This window comes from Dipodomys spectabilis, unplaced genomic scaffold (assembly GCF_019054845.1).
Source record: "Dipodomys spectabilis isolate Male_0828 unplaced genomic scaffold, ASM1905484v1 ptg000067l, whole genome shotgun sequence".
Classification (NCBI taxonomy): Eukaryota; Metazoa; Chordata; class Mammalia; order Rodentia; family Heteromyidae; genus Dipodomys; species Dipodomys spectabilis.
Genome location: NW_024870744.1, coordinates 3769604 through 3790601, shown reverse-complemented (window position 1 = coordinate 3790601; position 20998 = coordinate 3769604). Strand labels below are relative to the sequence as shown.

Here is a 20998-nt window from a genome sequence, read left to right as displayed (position 1 = left end):
CACTGCGCGCACACACACTGCGCACACACACAGCGTGCACATACCACACACACACGCACACACACGCCACACATGCACAAACACTGCGCACACACACTGCGCACACACACACATGCACACACACTGCGCACACACACACTGCACGCACATACCACACACACATGCACACACACACCACACATGCACACACACTGCGCACGCACACACACTGCGCACACATACCACACACACATGCACACACACCACACATGCACACACTGCGCACACACACGCACACACACATGCACACACACTGCGCACACAGTGCGCGCACATACCACACACACATGCACACACACACCACACATGCACACTGCGCACACACACACATGCACACACACTGCACACACACTGCGCACGCACACCACACACATGCACACACACCACACATGTGCGCACACACTGCGCACACACACCACACAAGCACACAGACATGCACACACACCACACACATGCGCGCGCACACTGCGCACACACCACACACGCACACTGTGCACACACACACTGCGTGCACATACCACACACATGCACACACACCACGCATGCACACACACTGCGCACACACACCACACATGCACACACACTGCGCACACACACCACACATGCACATACTGCGCACACACACCACACATGCACACACACTGCGCACACACACACACCACACATGCACACATACTGTGCGCACACACCACACATGCACACACACACCACACATGCACACACTGCACACACACCACACATGCAACACTGTGCACACACACCACACATGTGCGCACACACTGCACACACACACACCACAAGCACACACACATGCACACACACCACACACATGCGCACACACTGTGCACACACCACACATGCACACACACTGTGCACACACACACTGCGTGCACATACCACACACATGCACACACACCACACATGCACACACACTGTGCACACACACCACACATGCACACACACTGCACACACACCACACATGCACACACACTGCACACACACACATGCACACACTGCGCACACACCACACATGCACACACACTGCATACACACATGCACACACACTGCACACACCACACACGCATGCACACACATATCACACGTGCACACCCCCACACCCAGCTGCAGCTGGGTGAGCAGCATCTTAGCGTGCCACAGCCACAGGCTGGCTCTACCCGCACAGTTTGGGGACTTCAGAAACTTCTGGAGAGCCCTTCTCCCATGCTAGGCCCTGCTGTCTCCGCTGGAGGATGACCACAGCTGCCCTCGCCTCTTTCCCAGGCTTATAGAGTGTCTGGAAACATCTGGAAGGGGCCAGGGCCAAGGCATGAAACTACGTTCTATGCCTAGGAAAGGAAGGAGCCAGAGCCGGCAGCGGAGGGACAGAGGGACAGACCCGCGCGAGGACCTGCCATGTGCCACCACCTGCCGTCCGCAGGTGCTGGGGGCTGGACCGCAGCAGCCCGGCCCGGCCACGCTGGCTCTCAGCTGCTACAAGGGACCCGGCTCCCAGGCCCTGGCTTCCAGAAGCGGAGGCTGAGCTGTCCTCCCCTCTGCCAGGCCTCCGCGCTGGCTCGGGGCTCGGCGCCAACAAACACAGCCTGCCGCACTGTAGAGAAGCACAAACGCCATCTGTCATCAGGGAGTTAAGGCACGCTAATCTAAACACGGCCCGAGACCCTCCCTCCAGCTCATGCGTACACAGCACAGGACGCGGGCTGGCCCCCGCTCCCGCCTGCCCTCCCAGGGCAGCCGCCGCCAGGGACCGCGCTGTCCACACCAACACCCCCCCCCCCCCCGCCCCCTGCACAGCTGTTTCCTCGGCACCTGCTACATGCCCGTGGCTTAGACAGACTCGGCAAATAAGGGCCTACACGGCCCAGCCTCAGGGAGCCCGCACACAGCCTGGTAATGTGAAATACTCACACAAGCATAAAATGACAATTACACAACACAACCCAGGAAGCTTGGGCGGGTGTGAAAGAGGATTTGACGGTGACAGGAAACAGAGGGTGGATTTCAGTGAAGACTGAGGGATGAGGAGAAGCCAGGAGAGGAGGAGCTGGAGGAACTAGCAGCATGTGCAAAGGGCCTGGGGTAGGAGGAGCAGGGAAGGGTACGCAGGGACCTACAGGTGGGATTTGCTCATATAGGCTCACAAAACCTGACTCCTACCATGGGCCGACAACCGTGGAATCCTGCCAAGGCTGGAGTTTATACCACAAGAATGGTTTTGCTAGTGTGTAGCCTGGAAGGTTCCCTATGTGGCCAGGGAGAAAGAGGAGGGTTGCAGGGAAGGCAGGCCCTGAGCCTGGAGGGAACCTGGAAGGCTGGGCCAGCACCCAGCTCAGGGACAAGGCAGGAGGCAGAGTGCTGAATGCTAAGTGAATCCAACCAATGTCACCTCAGGCCAGAGGCAAGTTAGCCCTTCCCAGCCAAGGTCCACCATACAGCCGGGGTCTGCAGACTCTGCTGCTTCCCCTGCCAGCCTCCCACCACCCCCGACTCTGGGGACGATCCGGAGCGAACCCACACCCACACTTCTGTCTGACCATCGCAGCTCCGTCCCGCCTGGCCCAGCTCAGGGTCCCAGGCCCAGAATGCTGACAACCCTCAACCCCATCACCAACAAAATATTTACAGCCAAGCACCCGTGGCTCACACCTGTAATCCCAGCTACTCAGAAGGCTGAGACCTGAGGATCCTCAGACCGGAGACTCTGATCTCCTGTTAAACCACCAAAAAGCCCCACGTGGAGCTGTGGCTCAAGAGGTAGAGCACCAGCTGTGAGCGGAATGAAAACATGAGGACCTGAGATCAAGCCCCAGTGCTAGTATGTACACATACACACACACACACACACACACACATTTTCTAGGACCCAAAGAACCTGCCTTGGACAGTGCAAGAACTAGTGTGTTGATGTCATGTTGTCATAACAGCCTGCAGGGGGTGGGGGGGCGCTGGGCAGGGCTGGGGAAGACGGGCTTGGGGCAGGCCCTGTCCCTGGGCTCACCTCCGCCACCTGCTGCTTGTCCAGATGGAACACCTGCCCGGAGCTGGTGGAGGCGATCTCCTCGAACGCCAGGTAGCCGGGATGGGAGCGGTCACCACAGTCTCCGGTCAACACGAAAACCACCTGCAGAGTGCAGCCTGCTCACTGCCAGCCGACGGCAGAGCACCTGCCGGGAGCAGGAGGCCCGGGAGACCCTGGTCTGCCCGTCACCCGCGGCTGTGGGGTGACCAGAGGCCTCTCCTGAGCATCAGCCCATGGGTGCCCATGTGCAGGGCCCCGGGAGCAGCAGGTGCTCAATAAACGGGTTGAGATCTACAGTACAGAGGGGCAGAGCTGGACGTTGGAGGCTCATGTACGTCATCCTCGCTACTGGAGGCTGAGGTCTGAAGACTGAGCTTCAAAGCCAGCCGGGGCAGACTCTGATCTCCAATTAGCCAGCAAAAAGCTAGAGGTAGACCTGTGGCTCAAGTGGTAGAGTACCAGCTTTGAGAGAGAAAAAAAAAAACACCTCAAGGACAGCACCCAAGCCCCTGAGTTCAAGACCCAGTGCTGGAGAAAAGGAAAGCTGACTTGTGGGCTGGGAAATTTTAAAAAAACCCAAACAAGAAAAGCTGACTTGTTTAGGAAGGGCCTATGGGGAAGGGGGTGCAATTTGAAGAATTTTGGGGAATTCTGGGCGTTGTAGACAAGCGAGTCCAGGCTGTCCCGGAGCGGAAGGCCCACCTCTGCCTCTGAGGCCTGGAGATCAGGGCTGCTGGGTGGGAGGGAGAACCCCACACACACCCACTGTGTCCTGGGGACCCAACATGGCTGCCCCGCACCTGCGATTGCTTCCTCTGGAGGAGGTGCAGCAGCTCGTCCTTCTTGTGGTAGTCCTTGGCCCGGGCGTCGGAAAACACGTAGATGAAGGAGCGGGGGTTGGACACGTCCACGGCAGCCTTGATGGCACCCACGCTCATCTCGGGGCAGTCGCCCCCTCCCTGCAGGGCAGACCGGGTGTCAGGAGCTACAGAGCCCGGCCTGGGAGCCCCGAGCCAGCCGGCCTCTCGCTCCAGCCTGGGGGTGGGGGGATGGCCTGGGAGGAGTGAGGCTGAGGGGCTAAAGGTCCCGGGGCGGGGCGGGGCAGGGTGGGGTCGCTCACCTCCCCAGCCCCCCCTGCCCGGGGCACACTGGGCGGGCAGCCCCGTGGTTATCACCTAACTCAGGTTTGTTCTCCTGGGGCAGGATTCACACCCTTGACCTCTGAGAGTTGCTTCCTTCCTGACTCCCCATCCCGGCCCCGGGGTCCCCGTCCCTGGGCAGCTGGCCATCTCCGCGCTGGACCGTGGGGTTAGATGTCATGGAGGAGTCCAGCTGGGCCGTGACCAGGTGAGCCGGGCTCTGGCCTGGCTTTGGGGGCCCTGAACCGCACGGTTCCCCTCTTTCCCTGACACCACGTATGACTTCATCCGGGGTCCATCACCTGCCCTTCAGCCCCTTGCTCAATCACAAGCACTGACTTTGGGCCAGCCGGGGCTCCGGGTTCCTGGTGCCCCAATGTGTGGGGGGGGGGGGGCGGGGGATGGGGGACTGAGAGCGGGAGCATCAACTTGGTCTCTGGGTGGGGAAACGTCAAGACCTAAGAGGAGGGTAGACCCCGGGGCGGGGCCCACCTGCACGTAGAGATCCCTCAGCTCTCTCTGAAACACCGCTGGGTCTGCTGTGAGCGTCACTGGGCCGATATCTGAGAAAGAGACAGAAACAGAGACAGAAAAATGAGAGAGAGAGAAAGAGAGGGGGGAGAGAGAAAGAGACCCAATGGTCTGGGTCCAGCCCCGGGCTCTAGGAAAGCGCAGCATGTGGGCTGAGGGTAAATCCTCCCCCCCCCAACAGAAGCCCCAAACTCACAACCCACCTTCTCCAAAGGACCCCCCTCGCCCCACCCCACCCCCACGCTCCCACCTTCCGTGAGAAAGGAATTCTGGGAGTACAAGGAAAGCAGAGACACACTGCAAACGCCCCGCGCCAGGCTGGTCGACAGGAGCGAGGCCTTCCAGAAATCTCCGCCCCGGCTCCCCCCAGTGTGCGCACACCGTCCGGAGGAGCAGCCGGGAGAGCGGGCGCCCACGAGGGCGCTGCAGATGGGGAATGACTAGACACGAGGCCCACCCAGCGCGGGGGCCGTGGAAGTTTCTAGACGGTCAAGCGAGCGGCCACCACGGGACCTCGGCACTCCACCCGCGGGCAGTGGGCAGGAGGAAGGGCAACACAGCCCCACGAAAGCGGCTGCTCGTGGCCCAGTGCTGGTGGTCACGCCTGTAATCCCGGCTGATCTCAGGATCAGGCTCAAACCCAGCCTGGGCAGGAGCGTCTGCAGTGGGCTGACCCGGCCTAGGGCTCGGCCCTGCCCGGCCCCGGCTGCTCCAAGGCGGGAAATCCAGGCGGCTGCGGCTGCGCGCTGCGAGGCAGCCCGGGCTCAGGCCCCGCCTGGGGGGCTCTCCCGGGCCCAGCGCGGGGCCAGGGCTGTGCGGGGCTCCCGTGCCAGCCCCCACAGCCCCCTTAACAGACTGCCCTCACGCCGGCGGGGCAGACCCCGGGCTGCGGGACCGCAGGCCGCGCGACCCTCGCTCAAGGCCACGCACGCTCCCTCCTCCTCGGGACACCACCCCCACAAAGGCCCTGGGCCCGGCGCCGGCCAGGAGCCCATCTCCACCTGCCGCACATTCTGGGGTCCCGGGGTGGACGGGAGCTCAGGGTGGATGCTGCCCAGCCCGGTCCGATGTCCACATCCGCAGCTAGGGCGGTGGCGGTGGACAGCCCCGGAGCCCGGCCGCTGTACCCCACGCCGCCACGCCCCCCACCGCCCGCAGCCACGCCCCCGCCACGCCCCACCGCCACGCCCCCACCGCCACGCCCCCCACCGCCCGCAGCCACGCCCCCACCACGCCCCCACCACCACGCCCCCCACCGCCAGCAGCCACGCCCCGCCACGCCCCACCGCCACGCCCCCACCGCCGGCAGCCACGCCCCCACACCACCATGCACCACGCCGCCCACACTCCACGCCGCCACGCTCCACGCCGCTATGCACCACGCCCCCACGCCCAAAGTCCCCACGCCGCCACGTCGCATGTCACGCACCCCACGCCGCCACGCTGCACACCCCACGCCGGCCGCCACGCCGCCGCCTGCGTTACAACCCAGCACGCACCGGGTTTCCTGTTGACCATTTGATGCCCATTTATTTTCCCACAGAGGCGCCGCCCAGCACGTGACGTCTGGATCGATCGCCCCCACTTCACGGAGGAGGAAATCGGGGCGCAAGGAGATCACACACAGCCTGCCCCGAGAACTACACCCGGGAAGCCGCAGGCAGGAGACCCGGGGCAGGGGCAGGAGACCCCGGGGCAGGAGCAGGAGACCCCGGGGCAGGGGCAGGAGACCCCGGGGCAGGAGCAGGAGACCCCGGGGCAGGAGACCCCGGGGCAGGGGCAGGAGACCCCGGGGCAGGAGACCCGGGGCAGGGGCAGGAGACCCCGGGGCAGGTGACCCTGGGACAGGTGACCCCGGGGCAGGAGACCCCGGGGCAGGTGACCCGGGGGCAGGAGCAGGAGACCCCGGGGCAGGAGACCCCGGGGCAGGTGACCCCGGGGCAGGGGCAGGAGACCCCGGGGCAGGAGACCCCGGGGCAGGTGACCCGGGGGCAGGAGCAGGAGACCCCGGGGCAGGAGACCCCGGGGCAGGTGACCCCGGGACAGGTGACCCGGGGGCAGGAGACCCCGGGGCAGGGGCAGGAGACCCCGGGGCAGGAGACCCCGGGGCAGGGGCAGGAGACCCCGGGGCAGGAGACCCCGGGGCAGGAGACCCCGGGGCAGGAGACCCCGGGGCAGGAGCAGGAGACCCCGGGGCAGGAGACCCCGGGACAGGTGACCCGGGGGCAGGAGACCCCGGGGCAGGGGCAGGAGACCCTGGGGCAGGAGACCCCGGGGCAGGTGACCCCGGGACAGGTGACCCCGGGACAGGTGACCCGGGGGCAGGAGACCCCGGGGCAGGGGCAGGAGACCCCGGGGCAGGAGACCCCGGGGCAGGTGACCCCGGGACAGGTGACCCGGGGGCAGGAGACCCCGGGGCAGGGGCAGGAGACCCCGGGGCAGGAGACCCCGGGGCAGGTGACCCCGGGACAGGTGACCCGGGGGCAGGAGACCCCGGGGCAGGGGCAGGAGACCCCGGGGCAGGAGACCCCGGGGCAGGTGACCCGGGGGCAGGAGCAGGAGACCCCGGGGCAGGAGACCCCGGGGCAGGTGACCCCGGGACAGGTGACCCGGGGGCAGGAGACCCCGGGGCAGGGGCAGGAGACCCCGGGGCAGGAGACCCCGGGGCAGGTGACCCCGGGACAGGTGACCCGGGGGCAGGAGACCCCGGGGCAGGGGCAGGAGACCCCGGGGCAGGAGACCCCGGGGCAGGGGACCCCGGAGCTGAGCTGTTGACCCCAGGTGAGACGCGGGGAGGCGGGAGGGGAGGAGGGATGGGAGGAGGGAGGGGGACTCGGGACACCTGCCCAAGGCTGGGCAGAGGGGGCGAGCGGCCCCTTCCCGTGGCGCCGGCCACAGCACGTTCCAGACGCGGCCTTGGCTCCGCCCGGCGGCCCCGGCCCAGGGCCCCGGAGCCCCTCAGATACCACCGAGCACCGTGGCTCGCGCCTGTCATCCCAGCTACTCAGGAGGCTGAGAGCTGAGGGTCGCGGTTCAAAGCCAGCCCGGACAGGAAAGTCCGTGAGACTCTGATCGCCAATAAACCACCAGAAACCAGAAATGGCGCTTTGGCTCCAGTGGTGGAGCGCTGGCCTTGAGCTGAAGAGCTGAGGGACAGCACCCAGGCCCAGAGTTCAAGCCCCCGAACAACCGAGATAAAAAGAAATTCTAAGAGAAAGAAGTTACACACATCTCAACAAAGGGAGGGGACGCCCCTCTCTAAAAGTCAGCCCTCCTTTGTCTTTGTGGTTTTTGCTTTCTCTTATTTTGATTTTGGGTCTTGTTTTGCTTTCTTAGTTATTTTTGTTTTATTTTCAGTGTTAAAAATGAAAACAGTTTTACACTTGATGGCTAAAAAAGACAAAAAAAAAAAAAAAAAAAAACAGCATGGCAGGGCCATGGCTGAGCTCGTGAGCAAGTGTGAAGCCCTGAGTTCTGTCTCCAATACCAAAACACTAAAGCAAAGCAAAACAAAATCATACAAGGAATGAATGGTATAAAATCAGAAACAAGACAAGGCTGGGTGCGGATGGCTGTGCCTATGAGCCTAGCTACTGGAAAAGCTGAGATCTGGGAGATCACAATTTGAAGCCCTGGCAGAAAAGTCTACAAGACTCCATCTCCAAAATAACCAGCAAAAGGCTGGGCTGGAGGCATGGCTCAAGTGGCAGAGCACGGGCCACACAAGCAGTGAGCTAGAGACTCTCAGTCTGAGCTGGGCACCAGTGGCTCACACCTGTAATCCTAACTACTCAGGAGGCTGAGATCTGAGAATCATGGTTCAAAACCAGCTTAGGCAGGGAAGTCCATGACACTCTTGATCTCTTAAAAATAAATAAAAATCACCCAAAACCTGGAAGTGGAGCTGTGGCTGGAGTGGTAGAGTGTCAGTCTTGAGCAGAAAAGATCAGGGACAGCACTCAGGCCCTGAGTTCAAGCCTCAGATCTGCACCCGAGAGAGAAAAAAAAAAATGGAAAAGAAGTGTGCAGGCAGACTGCAGCCCCAGTACTCTTTGGCATTGTTTGCCAAGTCTCGCTGCCGACCGGTGCAGCCTTTTGGATGAGTGCGCCTTTGATTAGGAAAAGGAGAAGTGTCACAGTGTCACAAGGCTGGACAAGCCACAGCTGCCAGCCGAGGAAACAAGACGTCACTAAAACATTTAGCTTAAAAGAAAAGAAAACAGCAAAAAGTTGGAAAGAAAATAAATATATGAAAATGAATTGCTTTCCAACATCCCAGTGAGCGTCATTTGTAAAAAATGTCATGGAACAATAACAACAAAAAAACCCCAATTCTCGTCACAATAGTAACACCAACATATTTAGACATGACCTATAAAAGAAGTGAGTGGATCTTATCAGAAAGTATTATAAATCGTTAGTAAAGGAAATAAAAAGGGAAGGAGGAAAGGAGCCTTTGGGGAGCAAAGGAATCTCTGAACATGACGCTGGTGCCTGGCCCAGGGGCTCACGCCTGTAATCCCAGCTACTCAAGGGGCTGAGCAGAGTGATCTGAAGTCAGTCTAGGCAGGAACGTCCACGAGATTCTTATCTCTAGTGAACCAGCAAATAAAAACACACACAGACGTGAAGTCGTGGCTCAAGTGGTAGAGCACAGCCTTGAGTACAAAAGCTGAGGGACAGCGCGCAGGCCCTGAGTTCAAGCTCAGCATCAGACAATGGGGGGGTGGGGGGGGGAGAAGGCCAAAGGCAAAATCGCTGGTCCCTGGCTAGGGCTGGGTGCCATGGGGAATGGCTTGCTACGTGAGACCCATGGGTGAGTCGGGGAATGGAGGCACGCGGGGTGGTAGAACAGAGGTGAGCCAGGAGCTGCCTGTGCGTTGGCAGAGGTCACTATGGTCCACAAGGTCAGCGACTGGACAGCTCCTGAACTCAGGTCCCAGCTGCGCGCGCACACACACACACACACACACACACACACACACACACCACCAGTGAATAAAAATGCAACACGAGAGTCAGATGTGAATAAGAGCCAACAGAGTGAGCTTCCAGTGAGCAGAGTGCTAAGAATTTAAACCAGAAAAAGAACCACATAATCCTCCATCCTAACCCACGGTATTACGACCCAGGCTGCTAGAAATGACTGATTAATAAATGACTTCCTCCCAAACAGAGGAGAAACTGACACAGCCCCCAGGCTGCCCTGTTGATTGTCCACGCCGCGAACACGTGTCACCACCCTCTTGTTCTCTTTCTCTTACCAAAACACATGCCTCGCTCCAGAAAAACACTGGATACACGGCAGTGACACCAGCGCCAAAGCATCTGGCCACTGCTTAGCAAAGACAGACGCAGTGGCTCATACGTGTAATCTCAGCTACTCAGGAGGCAGAAATCAGGAGCCTTGAGGCTCAAGGCCAGCTGGAGCAGTTCAGACTGCGCTGGTTTGGGCAAAAACCAAGAGATTCTGTTCAAAATAACTAAAGCAAAAGAGGGCTAGGTGCGTGGCTCCTAGCGTGATAGCAAGAAGCCTTGAGTTTAAACACTGGTTAAAAAAAAATATCACTGGAGATGTGACTCAAGCGGTGAAACACCTGCTAGCAAGCTTTACCACTTGTTTAGTCCCCTGATCTTTTTTTGGTGGTGGGTTGTGGGTCTTGAACTCAGGGCTGAGGCACTGTCCCTGAGCTCTTTCATTCAAGGCTAGGTCTCTCCCACATTGAGCCACAGGGCCACTGCTGGTTTTCTGGGTTCATTGGAGATGAGAGTCTTACGGACTTTCCCGTCTCAGCTGGATTTGAGCCACGATCCTCAGATCTCAGCCTCCTGAGTAGCGAGGATTGCAGGTTGTTATAATTTTAATAAGGAAAAAAAGCCCATAAAGCCAGCTATGGTGATACATGCTTTGTAATCTCAGCACCTGGGAGTCTGAGACAAGAGGATCAGGAGTTCAAGGCCAGCCTGCGCTGTGTAAGTCAGACCTTGTCTCAAAAAAGCAAAAGTCAAAAGAAAATACAAATGTGATATTGAAAATGAACTATACAACTTGTCGGTGGGGGTGGGAGGGAGGAACTGGGAGAGAGCGAGAGAAGGGGAGACCCTGTCCAGAAAGGCATGCGCTCCTTGCCCGACTCACATAGCTGCAACCCTGTGCGTCACCTGGGTAGCAACAATTCTCTAAAAATGTAAAGAAAATACAAATAAAATAACAGGCAAAAAGTAATGTGAAGCAGGATCCTTCACGCCATTAGTAATATTATAATTCTTAGTCATTAATATAGCGTGCCCCGCACCGGAACTAGCACACCATGGAAGCCTGGACCAGTTCCCCGGAAATGAAGTAACTGGGATAAAACAGGATCCAAGTAACAAGAAAGACAGGGCAAGCACATCGAAGGTACTTGTGCCCTCCACCATGCCCCCCCCGTGCCCTCCAGCCACTGTGCCCCCCCACACCCCCATACTACACTGTGCCCTCCCCCATGCCCCCATACCACACTGTGCCCTCCCCCACACCCCCATACCACACTGTGCCCTCCCCCACACCCCATGCCACACTGTGCCCTCCCCCACACCCCCATACCACACTGTGCCCTCCCCCACACCCCCATGCCACACTGTGCCCTCCCCCACACCCCCATACCACACTGTGCCCTCCCCCACACCCCCATACCACACTGTGCCCCCCCCCCCCGTGCCCTCCAGCCACCCTGCAGAAGTTTACTGGTGTTTGTACGAGAGAAAAATAAAACAAATGTCCAGAATATCTATCTGATTTTGTGATAGAACTTTTAAAAAAAAGAAAACACTTTTCTAAACCTGTAAGTGAGAAAATCATAAAAGAAAAAAAATCTCTCCACAAAGATACGTATAGGACGCACAAACTGCACAGGAAGCCAAATGGCCAGGGAAAATACAAAGCACCAAAAAAACGATTCTCAGCATCCACGCAACGAACTCGCACTGACTAGAAAGAAACCCATTCCAATTCTGATTTTAAAAGTTAAGATAAAAACAAAAATTGGGGGTTATGTCATGGGGGAGGGACATACAAAGCAACAAAGAAATCATCTTATAAATATGTTAGAAATAATCGCATGAAAGTAAAAAACATTTGAATACTTTTTTGGTAGAATTTGTGGAGGGGAAGGGAAAAAACAAATTGTTTAAATGGGGATACAGGTGGACCCATTGCAACAATGAGATGTACAAGTAGTTATGTGGAAAAACAAACTTTACAACTTTGGCCAGGGGGATGGGGGGGAAGGAGGGGAATATGGGGGGCAGGACATGGGAAGGGATGGGAAGGGGAAACAAAGGAGGAGGCAACAATGCTTGATAAGAAATGTACTCATTATCTTGCCCATGTAATTGCAACCCCTCTGTATGGTATTTTCATAATAAAAAAAATTTTAAAAGGGCTGGGAAGGTGGCTCAGGGGTAGACCGCTTGCCTTGCATGCCTGAGGCCCTGGGTTCGATTCCTCAGCACCACATAAGCAAAAAGAAAAAAGCCAGAAGTGGCGCTGTGGCTCAAGTGGTAGAGCGCTAGCCTTGAGCTGAAGAGCTGAGGGACAGCACCCAGGCCCAGAGTTCAGGCCCCACGACCGGACCCAAAAAAAAATTTTTTTAAATAAATAAATAAAAATTAGGAAATAAGCCAGGCACCAGTGGCTCACACCTGTAATCCTAGCTACTCAGGAGGCTGAGACCTGAGGATTGTGGTTCGAAGCCAGCCGAGGCAGGAAAGTCCATGAGACTCTTTATTTCCCATGAACCCCAGAAAACTGGAAGTGGCAGAGCACTAACCTTGAACAAAAGAACTCAGGGACAGCGCCCACACCCTGAGTTCAAGCCTCATGACTGACAAAGTAAATAAATAAAATCAGGAAATAAACACAATTCATGAAAGGAGAACACACACACACACACATCTACTTAGTACTTGAAACTGCTGAGAAGCAGCACAGACAAGGCCGTCTGGGGCCAGGATAACTCCCAGCATGGGCCCTCAAAGTCTGGTGGGATTCACCCCAGAAAACAGCCCCCAAAAATGGCTGAGGAATTCCACCAGGGAACTTAGTCCCCCAGGAGAGACTCTCGGTGAGAGGGGAGGGAGGGAGGGAGGGAAAGAAATAATAGAGAGGAGGGAGGGAAGAAGGAAGAGAGGAATAATGGTGAAGGAAAAGATGGGAAAGGAGAAAGGGAGGGAGGGGGAGGAAGGAGGGAGGGAGGAAAGAAGGGAGGGAGTGAAGAAGGGAGGTGGAAGGAAAGGGGAGGAGAGGAGGGAAGGAAGGAGAGAAGGAGGAAGAAAGGGAGAGAGGAGGAAGGGAAGGAGGGAGGGAGAGGGAGGGAAGGAAGGAGGGAGGGAGGGAGAAGGAGGGAAGGAGGGAGGGAGAAGGCGGGAAGGAGGGAGGGAGAGAGGGAGGGAAGGAGGGACGGAGGGAGGAGGATCGCACTCAGGGAATCTCAATATTAGACTACAGAAAAACTGGAAACCCTGTGCGTTTCCAACCAGATGAGCTGCTTGGCAAGTTTCTCCTTGGGCCACATTGCATTTTGCACACTGGCAGGCTGCTGGCCTCCCCCCCCGCCCCCCGCCTCGCGCTGCGGGACCCTGACACCCCCACACACACACCCTGAGTGCTGAGCCTCCTTTCCACTCGCTGACTCAGATCCAAACCCAGGCTCCAGCTTTGCCCAAACAAGGAGACGGCAAAGCTCCAGACCCTCCCTCCCTCCCCCTCCCCATCACCCGTCCTCCAACCCCCACCCAGCACCCCAGAAACTCCTCCGGCCCAACAGCACCTATGCTAGACAAGGCGCCGAAATGCCAACGACCCACTGTGGATGCTGTCACCATGTCACCCTCCCCACCCCACCCCCAGGCTGCCAGCTCTTCAGAAGAGCATTCATGCTGTCCACTGGGGGGGCACTGCCCGCTGTGGGGGGGGGAATGCCCGATGTGGGCCCCGAGGAGGGGGGGGGTCCCCTCTTGGGGGAATGACTGCGATGTGGGCTTTTCTGTGGGGGAGGGGAGGGAGAGGTACCGGGAAGGCTGAGCCTGAAGAAGGCTAGAGAGCTGTGCACCAGCCCTGGGCCCAGGGAGAAGAGGAAGTGTGGGGACCCCCCCCCAAACTCACAGCCAGAGCAGGGCAGTGAGGAAAGCCCCTGCGGCCCCAGCCTGGACCTAGGGACATTGTTTGGCTCCCAGGACTGCCGTCCTGAGCCACCATGAAGCATCTCAGAGCCCACGAGGCCGTGGGTGAGGATGAGGTTGTGGGGCGGGGGCCAGGAGTCTCACCACTCGTGGCTCTTGGGTACGGGGTGTCAAGTGACCTCTAAACTCTCTTTCTAGGACATCTTAAGAAACCTAAGTAAGCAGGTACCAATGGCGCCAGCGTGTAATCCCAGCTACTCAGGAGGCTGAAATCGGAGGATCACAGTTTGAAGCCAGTCAGGGCAGGAAAGTCCTTGAGACTCTTATCTCCGATTAACCACTTAAAAACGAAGTGGGGCTGTGGCTCAAAGTGGTAGAACACTAGCCTTGAGCGGTAAAGCTCAGGGACAGCGCCCAGATCCTGAGTTCAGGCCCCATGACTAACCAAAAAAAGAAAAGAAATCCCAAGTATAATCTAGAAAGCTGGAGAGAGTTGGAGGGATGGGAGGTTGGCTAGAGACTGAGCCAGAACACAGTTCACACACTCACACATGCACATGCATTCACATCTGTGTGCACACATGCACACATGGCATGCACACACACGCACACAGCATACACACATGCACACGGCATGCACACATGCACACACGGCATGCACACACACGCACACAGCATACACACATGCACACGGCATGCACACATGCACACACGGCATGCACACACACGCACACATGTGGTCCCTCCCCACCATGCCCAGGCTTGCTGCACCCTCACCCTGAGTGAGGGCTGCTTCTTGCATACCCAGAATTTTCTAGAGCTCTGGTTTCTGGGCTTTGAACTGAAGCGCCCAAAGCAGTCCAGCTCTCCTGGAGGCAGAGCAGCCTCCAAGCCCTGACTGACAGCAACACAGCCCAGACACTGGGGATCTGTCCAGTGACGGGTGATTCACGGACCAATTCACCCCACTGAAACTCTTCACACGGCGACTTTCGCAGGGATCCATGGAGCCTGTCTGTCTGTCTGTCTGTCTATCTGCCTGTCTGCTTGCCTGCCTTCTTTTTGAAGTCATCCTCTGGAAAGAGAGGAGCTAGGTGAAGAGAGGGAACCTAGCCAACAGCAACATAATGCTGGGCACAGTGGCTCATACCTGTGATCCTAGCTACTCAGGAGGCTGAGATCTGAGGATCCTGACACACAAATCCAAGAGACTCTCATTTCCATTTAGCAGAAGAGCAGTGGCTCAAGTGGTAGAGCGCCTGCCAGCCCTGAACAGGAAAAGCCTCAAGAGAGTGAAAGGTTCTGAGTTCTGATACCAGTATGTGTGCCACACACACACACACACACACACACAATCACAGAATGTTAGAAGGAAAAGGGCACTTTCAGTTCAAGGACACTCCATCTCCATTTCCCAGCGAAGTTTCTGGAGAAGCTTGGGAGGGACCCTTTCAAGGGGTGCCCCTCACCTGAACTGAGAGGCAGGGGCTGCCCTGGGGCGGTCTGCAGGAGGAGCTGCTGTGGGGAGCTGCAGTGAGCGGTGGCTGGGGCTCCCCAGGACCGCTGCTGCTTTTTGAGTGAAGTTAGGTGAGGGGCCAGGCTGCAGGGAGCTGCTCCTCTGGGGAACCCAGAGTGAACCCCCATTCGCCCCAGACCCTGGCGGCCTCTGAGGCCATCCTGGCCTCCCAGAGCCAAGATGGGGTGGATTCTAAGAAAAAGTAAAGGGAAAATGCAAACTGCCCAGGGGGGAAATGGAGAACCAGGAAGGTGAGAAACCTGTGCCACGAGCTTGGCAGTGCCGATTCGGGGGTGCCAGAGGAGAGGGGGGGGCTGCCCCGGTGCCCTGGGCCCCCGTGGAGCCCGTGCGGAGCCGGCGCCCGGCCTGGACAGCGCGCCCGCGGATGGACGTCCCCGTGCGGGTGCGGTGCGCCCTGGGCGCACAGGCCTTGGCGGGCGGCGCAGGGCTCGGGGCGGGGCGCGGCAGGGCGGGCGCTACCTGGGTCGTGGAAAGGCACCAGCGCGTAGTTGGCGATGGCTTGGCTGCCGCCGCTCAGGCTGCGCTCCAGGATGCGCGCCGCGCCGTCCATCACTTGCATCAGGTCGTCGCGCATGGAGCCGGTGACATCGAAGACGAAGGCCAGGGTGGGGGCGCCGGCTCCGGGGGACAACGAGGCGGCTGCGGCCGACAGCGTCGCCAGCAGCCACAGGAGCGGCGCCGCGGGCATGGTGAGGGGCGCGGAGGTGCCCGGCGCGGTGCCTGTGCGGCCCGGCGTGCGCGCGCGGGGGACGGGGCGCGCGGGGAACCGGGGCGCACGGGGGACCGGGGCGCCCTTAATGGGAGCCCGAGGCGGATCCTCGAGCCCACCCGTGCAGGGCCACGGCCCGCCTCCTGCGCTCCCCCCACCGTGACTCAAACTTTCCCAACCCCGCGCAGTCCAGACCCGAGGTTAGAGGAGGACGCGGGCCGAAGGCGGAGGAGGCGGGGCCGCGCCCGGGAGCGGAAGCAGCGACACCTGCGCCTCCACTCGGGCGCGCATGGGGATCGCGCGCGGGGATCGCGCGCGGGGATCGCGCGCGGGGATCGCGCGCGGGGATCGCGCGCGGGGATCGCGCGCGGGGATCGCGCGCGGGGATCGCGCGCGGGGATCGCGCGCGGGGATGGGGGGGAGGGGACGCACAGGTCGGGGCCGCGGCAGGGCGAGAGGGGCGGGCGGGGGATGGGGATGGGGAGGGGTGAGGTGGTAGGAAAGAGGTGGGCAATGGGGCTGGAGGAGTGGGGGGGGCGGTCTTGGACCTCCAGGCTGGACTCGAGCTGGACTTGGGTTGGGGGGAGGTTGTTTGTTGTTGTTGTTTTGCCAGCCCTGGGGTTTGAACTCTGGGCCTGGGCACTGTCCCTGAGCTGCTTCAGCTCAAGGCTAGCACTCTACCACTTGAGCCATAGCACCACTTCTGCTTATGTGATGCTGAGGAATCGAACCCAGGGCCTCACGCATGCTAGGCAAGCGCTCTACCATTGAGCCACCTTCCCAGCGGGACGCGTTTTGCATCCATGAGTTCTTTTCCCCAAGGGGAGATCCTCGCTCTGAGTGTGTTGAACTCTGCGCCAGGTGGCTGTCCTCTAGCTTCTCAAGGCTGGTACTCTAGCAAGTTAGCCACAGCTCTACTTCAGCTTGTTCGGTGGTTAACTAGAGAAAGGAGTCTCATGGACTTCCTTGCTGGGGCTGGCTTCGGTGCAGTCTGTGTCAGCCTCCTGAGTAGCTAGGATTACAGGCGTGAGCCACTGCGCCAGGCCACTCTGAATCCTTTTTACAGTTGGAGGAAACTGAAGCTCAGAGGAGAGAGGTTATTTTCCCAGGGTCACTCTGCTCTCCCTGCCCTCCCCTCCCTGCCAGTGCTCCCTCTGCCATCTGACAGGCTCAGGATCCCCCTCTGCCATCTGACTGGGGCTGCCAGTGTCCTGCTGCATCTCCTTGGGATCAATGACTCTTTCACTCTCCAGGCCAGGCCCAGAGCGCAGATGCGTGGTTACTCTAGACAAATAGATCCTGCGGCGATCCACTCCTTGAACATTTGCCTTGTGCCAGGCCCGCGGCAGGGCTCGTTGGTGGGAGGGGGAGGGGCAGACACCGAAGACTCTCCCTTGGTGGGGAAGAGAGGAGAAAACAAATCATTCTGACTCAGCGAGCTAAGCGCTGATGGCTGATGGCGGGATTACCGGCCCAGAGGAAGGAGGGGCTCAGCCTAAGGGGTCAGAGGAGGCCAGGAGTGAGCGAGCCTTGAGCCTGAGCAAGCCTGGAGGGCTCACAAGGGGGGGAGGCACTAGAAGAGCTGGAACAGCCAGGGCAAAGCCTGGAGGCTTTCTTGCCCAGCAGGTCCCCTGAGTACCTTGTCACCCCTCTGGGGCATCTCCGGAGGGTGTGGGGAGCTCTGAAGAAGAGCAGGAAGCAGCCTTCCCCAGTGACATGGGGGGGGGGGGGCGGCTCATGCTGGTCCCAAGGGGCCTGTGGAACCATGCTTGAAGTTCTCCATGGCCTGGGGTCACCAGCAGAGGCCTTCCCCCCAAAAAAAAACCCAGTTCCCCAACTTGTGGGGGAGCAGAGGCCCAGAAGAAAACCTCCAACCCAGACCCTACCCCCCCCCCCAATCTGGGCACAGGAAGGAGGGGAGAGTCGATCCGAGCTCATCAGGGCCACAGAAGGGGAGCCTGGAAGGCTGCTGCCATCAGACTGCACCGCCGCCGCCATCTGCCCACGCAGGGGGGCCCAGAGAATCCCGTGTGTGACCCCCATCGTGACACCACAGTGTCCCCCGGCCCCACCCAGCCACCCCCACTTCCCCAGGCCCCCTGCTGGGAGTCCCCATTTTTTGAACTCGATATAACCCGTATTTTTCCCGTTTCCAGAAGGCGCGGTCTCAGTGGGGTTATTTGTATCTGAACTCGCCACATGTTTGCTATGGAAACTCCGCACTGTTGAACGCTGGCCGGGGAATCCGGCTCGGGCCTGTCGGCTTGGGGCCTCCGAGGCCAGCCACGGGATCAGAGCCCAGGGCTCCGGACGCTTGGCTGTGCCCGGTCTTCTTCCCTTTCCACTCTCCATGCATCCCATGGTCTGGGGAGCAAAAGCACCAGTGGGGGGCCACGTGGCCAGTCTTCCCAGACAACGTGCTGGCTCCAACTCCAGCATCTCCTCTCCACATGGGGAAACTGAGGCTTGGGAACAAGCCTGTGTCCAGACTGGATCTTGCATCTGCACCTGCCCTCTTACAAAACCCTCCTCCTGCCCTCCAGCCAACCCCCCTCCATCCCTCCGTAGGAACTCAGGGAATACGTGAACCCACAGGGAAAGGCCAGCAAGACTCAGATGTGGGTGCTTTTATACTTCTGCCAGGTATGAAATTAGGGTGTCACGCAAAGGCATAGTCAGAGATAAAGCCCTTTGGGGGGGGGGGGTGTTGCCCAAAGATGCCGCAAGCAACAAAGAGAAGCAGCGGCAAGCACCAGCCGCGGGTCTCTGCTGGGCCGCAGAGCAGGGGAGGCGCCGGCTCGGGGTGCACGGGGCTCCTGAGGACGGGCGTCCACACAGTCACAAGACACTGAGCCACCAAGGGCTTGAATGATTTATGCCCAGCCCGGACCCCCGCGGGACCAGCCTCCCACTCACGTGGGCCATCAGGAATGGTTTGAGACCATCCCAAGAAATACTTGAGCAGCTCAAGAGACGGGAACTGTTGCTCATCCCCATAAACAAGAACAAACACGGGAAGTTAAGTCAGAGCCAAGTGCTCTGAGATGTCTGTCCCCCACCCGCGCTCCGTCACGGGGCCCAGCATGAAGCTGAACGAGCCTCGCATGGGAGGACCTTAGAGATGCTGAAGAAAAGCACGAAGACTATACTTTCTAAGGTGGGCGCTCATGTCCATAATCCTAGCTACTCAGGAGGCTGAGATCTGAGGACTGAGGTTCAAAGCCAGCCTGGGCAGGAAAATCCATGAGACTCTTATCTCCAGTGAACCACCAGAAAGCCCAAGTAGTGCTATGGCTCCAAGTGATAGAGTGTTAGTCTTGAGCAAAAATGCTCAGGGACAGCGCCCAGGCCCTGAGTTCAAGCCACAGGACTGGAAAAAAAAAATCTACAGCCTGGTGCCAGTGGCTCACGCCTATAATCCTAGCTGTTTGGGAGGCTGGGATTTGAGGATTGTGGTTCAAAGCCAGCCGGGGCAGGAAAGTTCAAGAGACTTTTTTTCTCCAATGAACCACCAAAAAACCAAAGTGGTGCTGTGGCTCAAAGTGATAAAGCATTCACCTTGAGCTGAAGAGCTGAGGGACAGTGCCCAGTCCCAGAGTTCAAGCCCCACAACAGACAAAACAAACAAACAAATCTACAATTCCATTTACATGAAATCTGCAAGTATCCAGAACAGTCCATCCCTAGACATTGGGACAGTTCTATGATTAAAAGATAGGAAGAGGGGCTGGGAAGGCGGCTCTGCGGTAGCTGCTTGCCTCTCATGCATGAGGCCCTGGGTTCCATTCCTCAGCACCACATAAACAGAAAAAGCCAGAAGTGGCACTGTGGCTCAAGAGATAGAGTGCTCACCTTGAGCTGAAGAGCTGAGGGACAGCGCCCAGGCCCCTAAAACCAACAAAAAAAAGAAAAAAAAATGATAGGAAGACAATATTCAATGGGCTAGGGCTTCCTAGCTACTCAAGAGGCTGAGATCTGAGAATTGTGGTTCAAAGCCAGCCCAGACAGGAAACTATGACACTCTTTTCTCCAATTAACTACCAGAAAGCTGACAGTGGAGCTGTAGCTCAAGTGGTAGAGCACTAACCTTGAGTGAAAAAGCTGAAGGACAGCACCCAGGCCATGCATTCAATCCCTAGGACAGACAGACACACACACACACATACACACACACACACACACACACACACACACACACACACACTTTTTGTGGTGATGAAAATGTTCTAGAACTAGACAGTGGTAGCAGTCGCACAGCATTGTAAATGTACTAAATGCCGCTACATGGTGCACCTTAAAATAATTATGTCAGTGGACTCTGTGTGATGTACGTGGCCTTCCACTGTTTCATTTGCCGTGTTGGCTCAGTCTGGCCTTGGATCCTGGGCTCAAGTGATCCTTTGGCCTCAGCCTCCCCTGTGGTTGGGACTACAGGTGTGCACTACCACGTCCAGATTCATAGCCGCATAGGCCTTAAAGAGCAGGATGAGGCTTTCTAGGGAAGGCAGATGGAAAACCAGGGCCCCTTCTGTGAGGCTGAGACAGGCCCTGCTGGAGGAGGGGGGGTGAGGAGGTGGGGGGGCAAACAGGCATGCTGGGTTCCAGGCCCAGGTGGGAGCTCACTTACCAGTCTCTACAACGCCCAGCCAATTTAATTTACTCTCAGGTACAGTCCACTGAAGAATGCGCAGGGTCACCGAGACAATGGCCACCAAAGAACGGATCAAGCAAGCTGTGGGTGGCAGCTGACCTTTGATTGATGCAGAGAATTGGCAAATGAGATCACCTTCAAGACGTTCTAATTAATGGGGCCTGAGACTGCTTCCCCAAAAGGCTGTTTGAAA

The 20998-nt window shown here is 58.4% G+C and overlaps 1 protein-coding gene across 1 annotated transcript in view; it reads right to left on the bottom strand.

Moving 5' to 3' along the window:
- Hmcn2 (hemicentin 2) overlaps positions 1 to 16133 on the bottom strand; it is a 120163-nt gene extending 104030 nt beyond the window's left edge. The window contains exons 1-4 of the mRNA XM_042680875.1: positions 15905 to 16133; positions 4708 to 4778; positions 3877 to 4035; positions 3056 to 3178 (exon numbers count right to left, since the gene is read on the bottom strand). Of these exons, the coding sequence (XP_042536809.1) occupies positions 3056 to 3178; positions 3877 to 4035; positions 4708 to 4778; positions 15905 to 16133 (582 nt within the window). The remainder of the gene's footprint in view (positions 1 to 3055; positions 3179 to 3876; positions 4036 to 4707; positions 4779 to 15904) is intronic.
- Positions 16134 to 20998: the final 4865 nt, after the last annotated feature.